This window comes from Pseudophryne corroboree, chromosome 9, assembly GCF_028390025.1.
Source record: "Pseudophryne corroboree isolate aPseCor3 chromosome 9, aPseCor3.hap2, whole genome shotgun sequence".
NCBI classification, from domain to species: domain Eukaryota; kingdom Metazoa; phylum Chordata; class Amphibia; order Anura; family Myobatrachidae; genus Pseudophryne; species Pseudophryne corroboree.
The window spans coordinates 20,141,481-20,158,649 of NC_086452.1; the positions used below are offsets into that span (position 1 = coordinate 20,141,481).

Below are 17,169 nucleotides of genomic sequence, written 5' to 3' on the forward strand. Positions count from 1 at the left end.
ATTGCGGGGGGCGGAGCTACACGAGAGCGGGCTCAGCGGCATTTTGGCGCCTTCCTCTGCATAGCAGCAGCAGCAGCCTCCACGGCTCCTCCAAACAGTCCCTGGATCGCTGGTACCGGGTTTAGAGGGGGAGAGTCTCTATACTAGTGCACAATAACATCCCTCTGAGGGATTTTATCATATTACAGTCTCACTGTGTTGACACATAGAAACGCTGACAGCCTCACTGGGGCTGTGCAGCGCTGGGTGCGTTGGGGTTCTCTCTACTGTGTCTCCTCTCACGTGCAATAGGGCAGGCTTGCAATATATCATTATCAGGCTGTATTGTATGTGTATTATACCTGTTTTTCTGATTCACAATGGTAAAACAGAAGTCATGCGGTGTATGTAATGCTAGATTCTCTCCTAGTTCATCGGGCTCAGTATCATGTGAGCAGTGTAGTCAGCCATCTCAGAATACTGATTTCAATGTGGGGGAGAGTCCAGAGCCCTCCTGGTTGGGGGCTATCAATATGTCTGATATGTCATCTCAGCTCACTGCAAATGCAAATAAGACTCAGGAACTGCAACAAGCAGCGGCAAGTCTGGCTGCTAAACATACCCCCCCCCCCCCCCCCCGTCTACTACAGGTGCACAAAAACGTGCTCTCCCTGCACTCTTATTAGATACTAATGATGATATACAGGATGATGGGGATGATGTGGACCCCATAAGTGGGGATTCTACCCCTGCCCAGGGTATTGAACTCTTCATATTTTTTATTAGGGATGTGTTAAAGCTCCACTGGAGGATGCTACTACTCAGCAGTCATTTTTCCTCCCACAAGACAAACTGACAGTCACATTTCCTGATTCCAAGGAATTGGATGACTTATTTAAAATAGCCTGGAAGACTCCAGAGAAGAAATATCAATTGTCAAAATGGTTTTTGCAGACATTCCCCTTTGCCCCTGAAGGCAGGAAATTCTGGGAGGAGTCTCCAGCAGTAGACGTCTGAGTCTCTCGCCTTTCTAAAAAGGCGGTACTCCCTGCTCCAGGCTCCTTTACGGTAAAGGACCCGGCAGATAGAAAACTTGAGGTTGCTGGATGACACATGCAATTCATTCCTGGGCTAATCAAATTAAGGAAGGTCTTTCGGGGGTGATATGACCTTAGTTAATCCTGTTACTTTACTGAATCACAGTCAGGACACGGCAAGAGTCATCTGACTCCCTTAAAGAGATTGACAATATTAATGCAAGGACCACGGCTATGGCTGTGTCTGCGCGCAGAGCCATATGGTTGCATCGGTGGCTTGCTGATGCTGACTCCAAACGTAATGTGGAATCTCTTCCCTTCACAAGTGAATGGCTCTTTGGAGGTGAATTGGACGCATGGATTTCCAAAGCTACTACTGGAAAATCTACGTTTCCCCCTTCGGGAGCACCGCCTGCTAGATGTACCTACCCGGGACCATCTACTGAGTCCTTTTGGTCCTCCAGATTTCGATCTAGGGCCAGAGGGGCCTCCAACGCAGCTAGAGGCTCCAGAAGTAAACCTAAGAACCAGCCATTGCCGGATCTCATGTCCAGAACACCAGCTCTGCTTCCGCAAAGACTTCAGCATGACGGTGTCCACCCACCCCGAGGGGATCTCATGGTGGGAGCTCGGTTACATCACTACAGCCACATCTGGGATGGTTCCTGCCAAGATGCTTGGGTAAAGGACCTTATCTCTCAGGGTTACAAGCTGGAGTTCGACGGTACTTACCCCCAACAATTTTTCAAATCAAGCTTACCAGCTTTAGAAAATATGCGTGGTACGCTACTGCTGGCCATCAACAAGTTGGTCCAGTCCCAGGTCATTTTTCTGGTACCCCTACTACAACAAGGACAGGGTTACTTCTCCAGTCTGTTTGTAGTACCAAAACCAGACTGGTCTGTGAGACCCATTCTGAATCTGAAGTACTTGAATCCTTACCTGAAGGTTTTCAAATTTAAGATGGAATCTTTGAGAGCAGTGATTGCAGGCCTGGAACAACAGGAATTCCTTGTGTCCCTGGATATCAAGGACGCTTACCTACATATCCCAATTTGGCTTCCTCATCAGGCCTATCTGAAGTTTGCCCTACTGAACGATCACTACCAGTTTCAGGTGTTACCCTTCGGCCTGTCTACAGCTCCAAGGGTGTTCAGGAAGGTGATGGCGGAAATTATGTTTCAACTCAGGGTCCAGGGAGTCAATGTTATTCCATACCTGGACGATCTCCTGATAAAAGCGAGCTCCAGGGAGCTTCTATTGCTCCATATAGATCGCACTGTCGAACTTCTGTCACACCACCGGTGGATCCTCAATCTGCAGAAGTCCCACCTGGAACCGTCTCAACGGCTCCTGTTTCTGGGAATGCGACTGGATACTGTAGCACAGAAAGTGTTCCTCCCAGAGGACAAAGTAAGAACACTTCAAGAAATGATTCGCATGATGCTCCGACCTGCTCGAGTGTCCATTCATCTTTGCATAAAATTGTTGGGAAAGATGGTGGCCTCGTACGAGGCGATTCAATTTGGAAAGTTTCATGCCAGACTGTTCCAATTGGACATCCTGAACAAGTGGACCGGTTCCCATCTTCAGATGCACCGGATGATTCGGCTGTCAACTCAGGCCAGAATCTCTCTCCTGTGGTGGCTAGTCTTCCAAACTGCTGGAAGGTCGACGCTTTTGGATTCAGGATTGGATCCTCCTCACGTCAGATGCGAGTCTGAGAGGGTGGGGAGCTGTCACCCAGGGGGCGCAGTTCCAGGGCAGGTGGTCTGTTCAAGAGGCCCTTCTTCCGATCAACATTCTGGAACTTCGGGCTATCTACAATTCTCTGATTCAGGCATCCCCTCTACTCCGTGATCAGGCGATCCAGGTGCAGTCAGACAACGCCACGGCGGTGGCGTACATCATTCGACAAGAAGGGACGAAAAGCAAGGCCTGCACGCGAGAAGTGTCAAGAATACTCCTCTTGGCAGAAAGAAATGCAAGAGCACGGTCCGTGATCTTCATTCCGGGGGTGGACAACTGGGAAGCGGACTTCCTAAGTCGCCACGACCTCCATCCAGGGGAGTGGGGATTAGAACCTCAGGTGTTTCAGCAAATCATCGACAGGTGTGGATGCCCACAGATCGACTTGATGGCCTCTCATCTCAACAAGAAGCTTCGCCGCTATTGCTCACGAACCAGGGACCCGCAGGCGAGCGCAGTGGATGCGCTGACATCACCTTGGCCTTACCAGCTGGTCTACCTGTTTCCTCCGATTCCGCTGATCCCAAGGGTGCTCAAGCGGTTCAGACATCAAAGAGTGGGAGCAATCTTGATTGCCCCGGATTGGCCCCGAAGAACGTGGTATGCGGCTCTTCTGGACATGTCCGTAGAGGACCCTTGGCCTCTACCACTAAGAAAGGATCTTCTTCAACAAGGACTGTTGGTCTACCCGGACTTACAGCGGCTTTGTTTGACGGCATGGAAGTTGAGCGGTACATCCTAGCTCACAAAGGGCTTTCCAAAAAGGTCATTGACACTATGGTGCAAGCCAGAAAACCTGTGACGTCAAAACACTATCATCATATCTGGCAGAGATATGTCTCTTGGTGCGAGGAACGCACATATCCCTCTGCAGAATTCAACTTGGGAAGGTTCCTACAATTCCTGCAGGCTGGAGTGGATAAAGGCTTAAGTCTGGGATCCATTAAGGTCCAGATTTCTGCTCTTTCCATCTTCTTCCAGAAGAAGTTGTCTCTCTTGCCAGAAGTTTAGACCTTCTTGCAAGGGGTGCTTCACATACAACCTCCATTGGTGCCGCCTACGGTACCTTGGGATCTGGATGTAGTGTTACGTTTTCTACAGTCTTTCTGGTTTGAACCTCTGACAACAGTAGAAGATAAGTACCTCACTTGGAAAACGGTGATGTTACTGGCCCTAGCTTCTGCTAGGTGTGTCTCAGAATTGGGGGCCTTGTTGTGCAAAAGTCTGTACTTGATCTTTTCCGAGAACAGAGCGGAGCTCAGGACTAGACAGCAGTTCCTGCCGAAGGCATTTCACTTGAATCAGCCTATCGTGATTCTGTCCAGTTCTGACACTTCTGCTCCTCCGGAGGCATTGGATGCTGTGCGTGCCTTGAAAATTTATATCAAAAGCATGGCTCAGATCAGAAAGACGGATTCCTTGTTCGTGCTCTATGATGCGCAGAAAAAGGGTTGCCCTGCTTCTAAGCAGTCTATTGCTCGTTGGATTAGGCTTACTATCCAACAGGCCTATGTGTCGGCAGCCTTACCGGTTCCACAGTCTCTGAAGGCCCACTCTACAAGATCGGTGGGCTCTTCCTGGGCGGCTGCCCGTGGAGTCTCGGCCCTGCAACTATACCGAGCTGCTACTTGGTCGGGGAAGAACACCTTTGTGAAGTTCTACAAGTTTGATACCCTGACCAAGGAGGATACCCAGTTTGGGCAGGCGGTACTGCAGTTGTCTCCGCACCTTCCCGCCCATTCTGGAAGCTTTGGGACATCCCCATCGTACTAATCTGTCCCCAATATCCCTTATGGATACTAGAAAAAATAGGATTTTAAATACCTACCAGTAAATCCTTTTCTCGTACTCCATAAGGGATATTGGGTGCCCGCCTCTGTGTGGTGACTTTCTGCCGGTTCTCTATTGTGTGCTCCTGTTCAGCTGTTGCCAGATGTTATATATTGGTGTGCTGGTGTGAAAATCTCACCACACTTGATATGTTCCTTCTCTCAAGTATGTAATTTTCCTTCGGCACTGTTTACCTATAACTGAGCTGTAGGAGGAGGCATACCCAGTTGAAGAAATTTAAAGTGCACTGGCTCCTTTGGACCCATCTATACTCATCGTACTAAACTGTCCCCAATATCCCTAATGTACTACGAGAAAAAGATTTACCGGTAGGTATTTAAAATCCTATTTTCTGCTCTCACACCAAGAGATGTATTTCTTCCAAATACGGTAGTAATGTTTAGACGTCACCCCCTTCCTGGTTTGGATCATAGTCGGGATAACCTTGTCAGGGATCCCTCTCTTGGCTAGAATCAGCAGTTCAACTTCCATGCCGTCAAACATAGCCGCGGTAAGTCTTGATAGACGAACGGGCTCTGTTGCAGAAGATCCTCGCGAAGAGGTAGAGGCCACAGATCTTCGAGGAGCATCTCCAGAAAGTCCGCGTACCAGGACCTTCTTGGCCAGTCTGGAGCAATGAGTATTGCTTGAACCTTTTCCCTTTTTATTCTTTTTAGAATCCTTGGGATTAGAGGAAGTGGAGGAAACACACACACCATCTGATAGACCCATGGAGTCGTCAGAGCGTCCACCGCCACTGCCTGTGGGTCTCTCAACCTGGAATAATACAGCTTGAGCTTCTTGTTGAGACGAGAGGCCATCATGTCAATTTGTGGATATTCCCACCGACGTGTCAAGCACCTGAACACCTCCGGGTGAAGGCCCCACTCCCCCGGGTGCAGGTCGTGTCTGCTGAGTAACTCTGCTTCCCAGTTGTCTACTCCCAGAATGAAGACCGCTGACAACACCACAGCGTGTTTTCCTGCCAGAGTAGAATTCTTGACACCTTTGATATTGCTGCTCTGCTTTTCTTTCCGCCCTGTCGGTTTAGGTATGTTACTGCCGTCACATTGTCCGACTGGACCTGAATGGCTTGATATTGAAGAAGATATGAGGCCTGCAGAAGGGCGTTGCATATGGCCCTGAGTTCCAGAATGTTGATTGGAAGGATGACGTACTGACTTGACCATCTTCCTTGAAACTGCACCCCCTGGCTGACTGCTCCCCAACCTCTGAGGCTTGCATCTGTGGTTAACAGAATCCAGGTCTGAATTCCAAACCTCCGACCCTCGAAGAGGTGAGAAGTCTATAGCCACCACAGAAGGGAGATCTTGGCTTTTTGCGACAGATGGATCCTCTGGTGCATGTGAAGATGCGATCCGGACCATTTGTCCCACAGATCGAGCGCGTGAAACCTTCCGTATTGAAGCGCCTCATAAGAGGCCACCATTATCCCGAGAAGGCGAATGTATAGATGCATCGATATCCGGGTTGGCTTCAGGACATCCCGAACCATCGACTGGATTACTAGTGCCTTTTTCAACAGAAGGAACACCTTCTGCGACTCCGTGTCCAGTATCATTCCCAGGAATGAAAGCCTCCGTGTTGGCTCTAGGGGAGATTTCGGAAGGTTCAGAATCCACCTGTGATCCTGGAGAAGTCTGGTTGAGAGACCAATGCTGTCCAGCAATCTCTCCCTGGATGGCGCCTTTATCAGAAGATTGTCCAGGTAAGGAATTATGTTCACTCCCTGCTTGCGGAGGAAAAACATAATCTCTGCCATCACCTTGGTGAACACCCTCGTGCCGTGGAGAGACCAAATGGCAGGGCCTAGAACTGGTAGTGACAGTCCAGCAGTGCAAACTATAGATAAGCCTGATGAGGCGGCCAGATTGGAATGTGAAGGTACGCATCCTTAAGATCCAGAGACACTAGGAATTCCCCCTCCTCCAGACCTGAGATCATCGCTCTCAGAGACTCCATCTTGAATCTGAACACTCTTAAGAACGGGTTCAACGACTTGATGTTCAGAATCGGCCTTACCGAACTGTCCGGTTTCGGTACTACAAACAAGTTGGAATAGTACCCCTTGGTTTGCAGATGAGGTGGAACTGGAACAATGACCTGAGTCTGTACCAGTTTTTGAATGGCGTCCTGTAAAGTTATACTTGCCTCTTGTGAAACTGGTAAGCCTGATTTGTAGAATCTGTGAGGTGGGAGCTCTTGAAACTCCAGTCTGTAGCCCTGGGAAATAAGATTTATGACACAGGGATCCTGGCACGAACTCGTCCAGATGTGACTGAAGAATTTTAGTCAGGCTCCCACCTGCCAGTCTTCCAGGCATCGCTTTCCACCGTCATGCTGAAGACTTTGAGGAAGCAGAGTCTGAGCTCTGTTCCTGAGAACCGGCAGTTGCTGGTTTGCGTGGTTTACCTCTTGCGCCTCTGGTGGCTGTAGAAGCACCTCTGGTTTTGCCCTTAAAGTTGGCCGTCCGAAAGGACTGTAGACTTGAAGCTGAGTAAGCTTTCCTGGCTGGGGGAGCTGCGGAAGGAAGATATGTAGACTTACCCGCAGTAGATTTGGAGATCCATAAGTCTAGTGCGTCTCCTCACCTGTGAATGGTAGACCTTCCACGCCTTTCCTGGAGTCCGCATCAGTAGTCCACTGGCGTAGCCACAAGCCCCTGCGTGCTGACACTGCCAAAGCAGTGGTGCGTGTATTATGCAAGCCTATCTCTTTTATGGCTTCCACCATATATATATTGCAGGAGTAAAACAATCTCCCCCCTAGGTAAGGGCCACCCCAGCAGCTATGTACAAGGATTTGAGTGTGGTCTCAATTCTACGATCAGCCGTGTCTTTTATGGAGGCTGCACCAGGGACAGGCAGTACTATTTTCCGTGACAGCCTTGACACTGATGCATCCACTATCGGTGGCTGTTCCCATCTTTTCCTATCCGCAAAAGGAAAAGATGAGAGTAACCTTTTAGGGATTTGAAATTTCCTAGCAGGATTAACCCACAGTTCTTCAAACAGGGTATTCAGCTCCTTTGACACAGGAAAAGGGACAGAGGACTTATTTTTTACATTAAAATAAGAATCCCGGCACTCCTCTGTCACCTTATCAGGAATTTGCAGAACATCTCTGATAGCTTCTATAAGAGCCTCTATTCCTGTGACAGAGCAGCATCCCCACCATCTGAATCCACCTCTCCCTCCTCCATGTCTGACCCCTCAGCGTCAGAGTCAGACTGCAGGATATGGGCCAGAGTTCGCTTCTGCGGACAAATGGGAGGCGACTGAGACGCTTGTTTGGGGACTAAGTCTCTGTTCATAAACTCATCCACAGACTGTCTTAAGTACTGCGTCACTTTCTCGGGACAATTTATTAGAAATATTTGAAATCATTCCACACTGGTTCAGCCCCGCTAGCCTGGGAGGGTGCACTACACTGAGTACATAGTAGTGAGCTCCATGGGGAAGAGGAACACTCTGCTGTACATTAAACACACTCTTTGCCTGACGTATTGTAAATGTGACAGAACACACACAGGAAAGGTTAAAAGCACAATTAACCCACAAAGAGCCCTTCTAGGGAGACACAGTGGAGGTATAGTGGTGACAGTACACAGCGCCCTTATCGCTAATGCCAAGCTTAGCCGGGTCGCAGACTAAGTACCCAGATTGGGGATTTAGTACACTAGTAATCTCCCCCCCCCTCTTCCCCCTACTATGACCCCCTGGTACCACTGAGGTAATCTGGAGCCACTCCGGAGGAGCTGCGCGTCCCTGTCAGGCATCGTCTGTGTCCACTGCAGAGGGAAAATGGCGCTGGTGAGCTGCTGGATCCGCTCATAGTGAAGCCCCACCCCTTCAATGGCACGCGGTCTTCCCGCTTTTTTATACTGGCTGAGGTAATCTAGTGCTTAAAGTGCAGTGAGATCCGTTTTAAGGCTGTGCTTGCCAGTGTGGGTACTGAGTACAGTGTACGGAGACGCAGTTGTGTACTGAGTCTGGAGACGCATTCCGCCCCGGTTAGAAGCTGTGCGTCTCCGTACCCTTATGCCGCCATAATGGCCAGTTCCCCGTTAGCCGTGGCACCGGCTCAGTACTCACCACTCTTCATTCTTCTGGCTCTGTTAGGGGTGGTGGCGTGCTGCGGGACTGTATGCTCGCCGTGGTGGGGCTTGCGAATAGATCCCTCAGTAGCTCAGTGTCCTGTCAGCGGGGAACGGGACCATTAACCCTTCAAGAGTTTGGGCCGTTCCGCCCCTAAGTCCCACGAAGCAGGCAGGCTGTTGCCAACCAGTCCTGCCTGGAAATAACAAACAGAAAAATAAATGCAGAAAACTCTTCAGGAGGTTCCATAAGTGTGACCGGCTCCTCCGGGCACATTTTCTAAACTGAGTCTGGTAGGAGGGGGATAGAGGGAGGAGCTAGCAAACACGCTCAAATTTTTAAGTGCCCATGGCTCCTAGTGGACCCATCTATACCCCACGGTACTAAATGGACCCCGGTATCCTCTAGGACGTAAGAGAAAGTATCATTTATTGTGGTTACTGCATAAAAAAAGGGAATTACACTGGCTCAAAAAGTGCCAAAATAGGCTCAGCAGATGGGCCGAGAAAACCTGCAGCGTCTAGGCGTTAAATAAGAAGCTTATATTTATTTTCATGGTTTAATAAGATGTATGCAATACATATTTTGTTCATTTGTTAAAGAACATCTTTTCATGTTTTTATTTTAGTACTGTAGACATTTTTATACTTTTATGTTCTGTTTGTATATCACAGAGCACTCAACTGCCGCAGTAATGCAGTGTATACCATATAGTTCATGCGCCTCTTGCTTAATGCTGCAGCTGATGTAGACTGTTATATCAGTTGTAGATCCTTTATACTATGGTGTGAGAATCATTGTATAACAGTATGCCTCAAAGTGCAACACTGTCCTTGCGCATTATAAGAAATGTGTTTTTTGCCTTGATCAAACCACCTCATGTGGATTTGATAACTTTGCTACATTTGGACACTTCATATCTGATGTAGGCAATCACATATTTACATAAACCATGCATTTAGAAGCCAGAGTGCAAATTAATATTGTTTGATGGCTATAACATGCACATGCATATGAAGTCACAAGGGCGAGAAAAGGCATCGTGTTTTACAAGTGCACAACTTTTTGTAGGCTTTGAGAATAAACTTTTGACATTTGCCAATATCCGGTGTTAGGCCTTGCGCTATATCTGCAATCATCGGTGCATATTGAAGCCAAGTAACCACTACTGCTGTATCCAGCCGTCCTTGTAGGAGCAAGATGCAATTCTCATGTTTTTACTTATATTACTTGAAATGCTACATTTTAGCAAATGCTCTGATCTATAGAGAATGGAAACACACATACACACATAGCTGCTGTGTGTCTGAACAGGAAACTCATAATAACAAAATATATAACTCCATATGATGTGTTTTTCTTCTATATTAGTATAATACAGCACATGACCTTCCGCACGGGCCGGCTATAAATACTCAGAATAAACGAGAGTGAGAGCAGCCTGTCACTGTGACATCATCAAGATGCCAGCTCCCAGTACATTGGCTCTGAGTGATCACATGACATCAGCGGCACAGGAACTACTTCCTACCTACCCCAACATGTAATATAAATAACAGCGCTACATAAGGAAGTAGATTTAATCGAACTACATTTTCTGTACAAAACCAGTGCAGTGGAAATTGATTCCTGCTGCTGTAAACAATCCCCAAAGGTAGAATGCAGTAAGTTATTTCCGCACTCTTTGATAAAATAAATATATTAGCAAAGTGAAAATTAAATATTAGACAGTGCACCTGGTTTAACATATCTTACTTTGCATGCGTCACTACAGTCCAGCTGAGAACAGTCCATATCCTGAAGAATATTATCTTGATCTGGATTCTTAAAAACAATTCGGAAATAAGAAGTTTGCACAAAATAACATAAACTTGTTCCATCTTTTTTTTTTTTTTTTTGGGGGGGGGGGGGGGGGGGGGGACAAAAACAGAGCAAATCTTTCACTGTTATCAAAAGCAAATCGCTATCAATATAATGTCAGTATTTCTGGTGTGTTGACCGTCCAACATCTGACGTCACCTTAGGAGGAATTATTTCAGCCAGGTTACTGCAGTGTGAGAACAAGAGGTAAAAGACTGTTCTATCATCTGAGAGAAGCAGTTGGGCCGAGACATATTTTTATTGTTTCTCTAACGTCCTAGAGGATGCTGGGACTCCGTAAGGACCATGGGGGGAGGACGTGCTCCGCAGGAGACATGGGCACTTTAAGAAAGACTTTGACTCTGGGTGTGCACTGGCTCCTCCCTCTATGCCCCTCCTCCAGACCTCAGTTTGATACTGTGCCCAGTGGAGACTGGGTGCATTTCAGGAGCTCTCCTGAGTTTCCTGTAAAGAAAGCATTTTAGTTAGGTTTTTTATTTTCAGGGAGCCTGCTGGCAACAGACTCCCTGCATCGTGGGACTGAGGAGAGAGAAACAGACCCACTTCTCTGAGTTTAAGGGCTCTGTTTCTTAGGCTACTGGACACCATTAGCTCCAGAGGGATCAGTACGCAGGTCTCACCCTCGCCATCCGTCCCAGAGCCGCGCCGCCGTCCTCCTCGCAGAGCCGGAAGAAAGAAGCCGGGTGAGTATGTGAGGAAAAGACATCACAGGCGGCAGAAGACTTCAGGATCTTCACTGAGGTAACGCACAGCACTGCAGCTGTGCGCCATTGCTCCCATTCATCTCACACACCTCGGTCACTGGAAGGGTGCAGGGCGCAGGGGGGGGCGCCCTGGGCAGCAATATAAACCTCTCCTGTGGCATATATGTATATATACATGTACAGCTGGGCACTGTACATGTATATTAAGAGCCCCCGCCATGTTATTGGAAAATTTGAGCGGGACAGAAGCCCACCGCCGAGGGGGCGGGGCTTCTCCCTCAGCACTCACCAGCGCCATTTTTTCTCCACAGCACCGCTGAGAGGAAGCTCCCCGGACTCTCCCCTGCTTGACACACGGTGAAAGAAGGGTTTTAAAGTAAAGTAGAGGGGGGGCACATAATTGGCGCATATACGTAACAAAAGCGCTACTGGGTAAACATACTGTGCTTTTACCTTGGTCATATAGCGCTGGGGTGTGTGCTGGCATACTCTCTCTCTGTCTCTCCAAAGGGCCTGGTGGGGAACCTGTCTTCAGAAAAGAGCTTCCCTGTGTGTGTGGTGTGTCGGTACGCGTGTGTCGACATGTCTGAGATTGAAGGCTCACCTAAGGAGGAGGGGGAGTGTATGAATGTAAGGTCTCCGTCGGCAGTGCCGACACCTGACTGGATGGATATGTGGAATGTTTTAAGTGCTAATGTTAATTTATTGCACAAAAGATTAGACAAAGCTGAAGCTGGGGTACAGTCAGGGAGTCAACCCATGCCTGTCCCAATGTCGCCTGGACCTTCGGGGTCTCAGAAGCGCCCACTATCCCAAATAGTTGACACAGATACCGAACGGATTCAGACTCCAGTGTCGACTACGATGATGCAAAATTACAGCCAAAGGGTGGCTAAATGTATTCGATATATGATTATCGCAATAAAAGATGTTTTGCATATCACTGAGGAACCCCCTGTCCCTGACACGAGGGTACACATGTATAAGGGAAAGAAACCTGAGGTCACCTTTCCCTCCTCACATGAGCTGAACGAATTATGCGAAAAAGCGTGGGAAACTCCAGACAAAAAACTGCAGAGTCCCAAAAGGATTCTAATAGCGTATCCTTTCCCGTCGCAGGACAGAATACGGTGGGAATCCTCCCCTAGGGTAGACAAAGCTTTCACGCGCTTGTCAAAAAAGATAGCGCTTCCATCCCAAGATACGGTTACCCTCAAGGATCCTGCTGACTGCAAGCAGGAGGTTACCTTGAAGTCCATTTACACACATTCAGGTACGTTACTCAGACCGGCTATTGCATCGGCCTGGGTTTGTAGTGCTGTAGCAGCATGGACAGATTCCTTATCAGCAGATATTGAGACCCTTGATAAGGATACCGTTTTAATGACCCTGGGGCATATAAAAGATGCTGTCTTATATATGAGGGATGCTCAAAGAGACATTACTTTACTGGGTACCTGGATAAACGCTATGTCTATCTCTGCTAGGCGTGTCTTATGGACCCGACAGTGGACAGGTGATGCCGACTCCAAGAGGCATATGGAGTTGTTGCCTTACAAGGATGAGGAATTGTTTGGAGAAGGCCTCTCGGACCTCGAATCCACGGCTACGGCAGGTAAATCGAATTTTTTACCATATATTCCCTCACAATCTAAGAAAGCACCTCATTATCAAATGCAGTCCTTTCGTCCCAATAAAGGCAAGAGAGTACGTGGATCGTCCTTTCTGGCTAGAGGTAAGGGCAGAGGGAAAAAGCTGTACAACACAGCCAGTTCCCAGGAACAGAAGTACTCCCCGGCCTCTGCAAAATCCACCGCATGACGCTGGGGCTCCCCTGGGGGAGTCCGCCCCAGTGGGGGCACGTCTTAGACTGTTCAGCCACGTCTGGGTTCACTCACAGGTGGATCCCTGGGCGATAGAAATTGTTTCCCAGGGTTACAAGCTGGAATTCGAAGAAGTGCCTCCTCGCCGGTTTTTCAAATCGGCCCTACCAAAACCCCCCCTGGAAAGGGAGATAGTATTGCATGCGATTCACAAATTGTGTCTTCAACAAGTGGTGATAGAGGTTCCCCTGCTTCAAAGAGGGAAGGGGTACTACTCAACTCTGTTTGTGGTCCCGAAACCGGACGGTTCGGTCAGACCCATTTTGAATTTAAAATCCCTGAACCTTTACTTGAAACGGTTCAAGTTCAAGATGGAATCGCTCAGAGCGGTCATCGCCAGCCTAGAAGGGGGAGATTTTATGGTGTCTCTGGACATAAAGGATGCATACCTGCATGTTCCCATATATCCTCCTCATCAGGCGTATCTGAGATTTGCGGTACAGGATTGTCATTACCAATTTTAGACGTTGCCGTTTGGGCTTTCCACGGCCCCGAGAATTTTCACCAAGGTAATGGCGGAAATGATGGTGCTCCTGCGCAAGCAGGGTGTCACAATTATCCCGTACTTGGACGATCTCCTCATAAAGGCGAGATCACGAGAGAAGTTGCTGAACAGCGTATCACTTTCACTAAATGTGTTACAACGACACGGCTGGATTCTCAATCTTCCAAAGTCGCAGCTGATTCCTACAACTCGTCTGCCCTTCTTGGGCATGATTCTGGACACAGACCAGAAGAGGGTTTTTCTTCCGACGGAAAAAGCGCAGGAACTCATGACTCTGGTCATGAACTTGTTGAAGCCAAAACAGGTGTCAGTTCATCATTGCACTCAAGTCCTGGGAAAAATGGTGGCGACATACGAAGCCATTCCCTATGGCAGATTCCATGCAAGGACTTTCCAATGGGACCTATTGGACAAATGGTCCGGGTCACATCTGCAGATGCATCAGCGGATCACCCTGTCCCCCAGGGCCAGAGTATCTCTCCTGTGGTGGCTGAAAAGTGCTCACCTTCTAGAGGGCCGCAGGTTCGGCATTCAGGACTGGATCCTGGTGACCACGGACGCGAGCCTCCGAGGTTGGGGAGCAGTCACACAGGGAAGAAATTTCCAAGGCCTTTGGTCAAGTCAAGAGACTTGTCTTCACATCAACATCCTGGAACTAAGGGCCATATACAACGCCCTACGTCAAGCGGAGATCTTACTTCGCGATCGACCAGTTCTGATCCAGTCAGACAACGTCACCGCAGTGGCTCATGTAAACCGCCAAGGCGGCACAAGGAGCAGGGTGGCGATGGCGGAAGCCGCCAGAATTCTTCGCTGGGCGGAGAATCATGTAAGCACTCTGTCAGCAGTGTTCATTCCGGGAGTGGACAACTGGGAAGCAGACTTCCTCAGCAGACACGACCTGCATCCGGGAGAGTGGGGACTTCATCAGGAAGTCTTCACACAGATTGCAAGTCGGTGGGGACTGCCCCAAATAGACATGATGGCGTCCCGTCTCAACAAGAAGCTACAAAGGTATTGCGCCAGGTCAAGAGACCCTCAGGCGGTAGCTGTGGACGCCCTAGTGACACCGTGGGTGTTCCAGTCGATCTATGTATTTCCTCCTCTTCCTCTCATACCCAAGGTGTTGAGGATAATAAGAAAAAGAGGAGTGAGAACAATTCTCATTGTTCCGGATTGGCCACAAAGGACATGGTATCCGGATCTGCAAGAAATGCTCACAGAAGATCCGTGGCCTCTTCCTCTAAGGGAGGACCTGTTACAACAAGGTCCCTGTCTGTTCCAAGACTTACCGCGGCTGCGTTTGACGGCATGGCGGTTGAACGCCGGATCCTAGCGGAAAAAGGTATTCCGGAGGAGGTCATTCCTACGCTAATAAAGGCTAGGAAGGACGTGACGTCAAAACATTATCACCGAATATGGCGAAAATATGTTTCTTGGTGTGAGGCCAGGAATGCTCCTACGGAAGAATTCCATCTAGGCCGTTTTCTTCACTTCCTACAAACGAGTGAATTTGGGCCTAAAATTAGGCTCCATTAAAGTTCAGATTTCGGCCTTATCCATTTTCTTTCAAGAGGAATTGGCCTCTTTACCTGAAGTACAGACTTTTGTGAAGGGAGTACTGCATATTCAGCCTCCTTTTGTACCTCCGGTAGCGCCTTGGGACCTTAACGTGGTGTTAAGTTTCCTTAAATCACATTGGTTTGAACCACTTAAAACAGTGGAGTTGAAATATCTCACTTGGAAGATGGTCATGTTGTTAGCCTTGGCTTCGGCTAGGCGAGTTTCGGAATTGGCGGCTTTATCACATAAAAGCCCCTATCTGGTTTTCCATATGGATAAAGCGGAGTTGCGGTCCCGTCCTCAATTCCTACCTAAGGTGGTCTCATCCTTTCATATGAACCAACCTATTGTCGTGCCTGTGGCTACAAGTGACTTGGAGGATTCCGAGTCCCTTGATGTGGTCAGGGCTTTGAAAATTTAAGTGGCCAGAACGGCTAGGATCAGAAAAACAGAAGCGCTGTTTGTCCTGTATGCTACCAACAAGGTTGGCGGCCCTGCTTCAAAGCAGACTATTGCTCGCTGGATCTGTAACACGATTCAGCAGGCGCATTCTACGGCAGGCTTGCCGTTACCAAAATCGGTTAAGGCCCATTCCACTAGGAAGGTGGGCTCGTCTTGGGCGGCTGCCCGGGGGGGTCTCGGCACTACAGCTGTGCCGAGCTGCTACTTGGTCGGGGTCAAACACCTTTGCTAAGTTCTATAAGTTTGATACCCTGGCTGAGGAGGACCTCCTGTATGCTCAATCGGTGCTGCAGAGTCATCCGCACTCTCCCGCCGGTTTGGGAGCTTTGGTATAATCCCCATGGTCCTTACGGAGTCCCAGCATCCTCTAGGACGTTAGAGAAAATAAGATTTTAAACCTACCGGTAAATCTTTTTCTCGTATCCATAGAGGATGCTGGGCGCCCGTCCCAAGTGCGGACTACTTCTGCAAGACTTGTATATAGTTATTGCTTACATAAGGGTTATGTTATAGTTTCATCGGTTTTGGACCGATGCTATCTTGGTTTTTCATACTGTTAACTATATAGTATATCACAAGTTATACGGTGTGGATGGTGTGGGCTGGTATGGATCTTGCCCTTGGATTAACAAAAATCCTTTCCTCGTACTGTCCGTCTCCTCTGGGCACAGTTTCTCTAACTGAGGTCTGGAGGAGGGGCATAGAGGGAGGAGCCAGTGCACACCCAGAGTCAAAGTCTTTCTTAAAGTGCCCATGTCTCCTGCGGAGCCCGTCTATCCCCATGGTCCTTACGGAGTCCCAGCATCCTCTACGGACTACGAGAAAAAGATTTACCGGTAGGTTTAAAATCTTATTTTTTCCTGTAGATTTAACAAGTTCTGGGTCCAAATGTTATGACACTCCCTATATTGGGATGACGGGATCCTCCTCTATTAGACATTGTAATGTCAGACACTGAGTAACCTCATTACTGGAAGAAGCATGGTGGCTATGGAGTATATATGAGGATACACAGGCACATTTAGGATGACGATGCAACCAACGGTATTCTGAGTCATAGTACAGTTTAGAAAATGCAAACAAACTGACTGGCGACTGGTTGCCATGAGCTACCGCAGCTGTTTCTGGGTGAACCAGATTTCATAGATGTACAATATGGTGTTTGCAAGGTCTATGTGTGGTATAGCCGCACCAGGCATTACTATACATACATTCTATGTATACAGTGGCCTGCTGTAGCCAAACACATTACAGCTATATACTGTCTGATAGAGAATAAAAGAGGAAGACTGGATTCTGTCAGCAACCTTATAACTTTTTGAGGATTAAATGTAAAAGTTGCCTGATAAATAGGAGCTTCTAAGAACATTCCCAAATATTATGTACATGTAACATGTAAACGTTCCCATACAGAACTCTGCTTATTTACATTCTAGTTACATTTACTATGTATAAGTG

At 48.2% G+C, this 17,169-nt stretch overlaps 2 protein-coding genes across 10 annotated transcripts in view; one reads left to right on the forward strand and one right to left on the reverse strand.

Annotated features, from left to right (window-relative positions):
• FUBP1 (far upstream element binding protein 1) overlaps window positions 1-17,169 on the forward strand; it is a 153,593-nt gene that overhangs the window by 86,907 nt on the left and 49,517 nt on the right. The gene's annotated exons all lie outside the window — the stretch shown is intronic.
• The window catches only part of NEXN (nexilin F-actin binding protein), a 165,970-nt gene that overhangs the window by 52,933 nt on the left and 95,868 nt on the right, over window positions 1-17,169 (reverse strand). For 7 of the 9 annotated variants that reach the window (XM_063939019.1, XM_063939014.1, XM_063939015.1 and 4 more), the window contains one exon: window positions 10,469-10,537. The exons of the other annotated variants lie outside the window; for them this stretch is intronic. In XM_063939019.1, coding sequence (XP_063795089.1) covers window positions 10,469-10,537 — 69 coding nt within the window. The remainder of the gene's footprint in view (window positions 1-10,468; window positions 10,538-17,169) is intronic. 9 annotated transcript variants of the gene reach the window in all.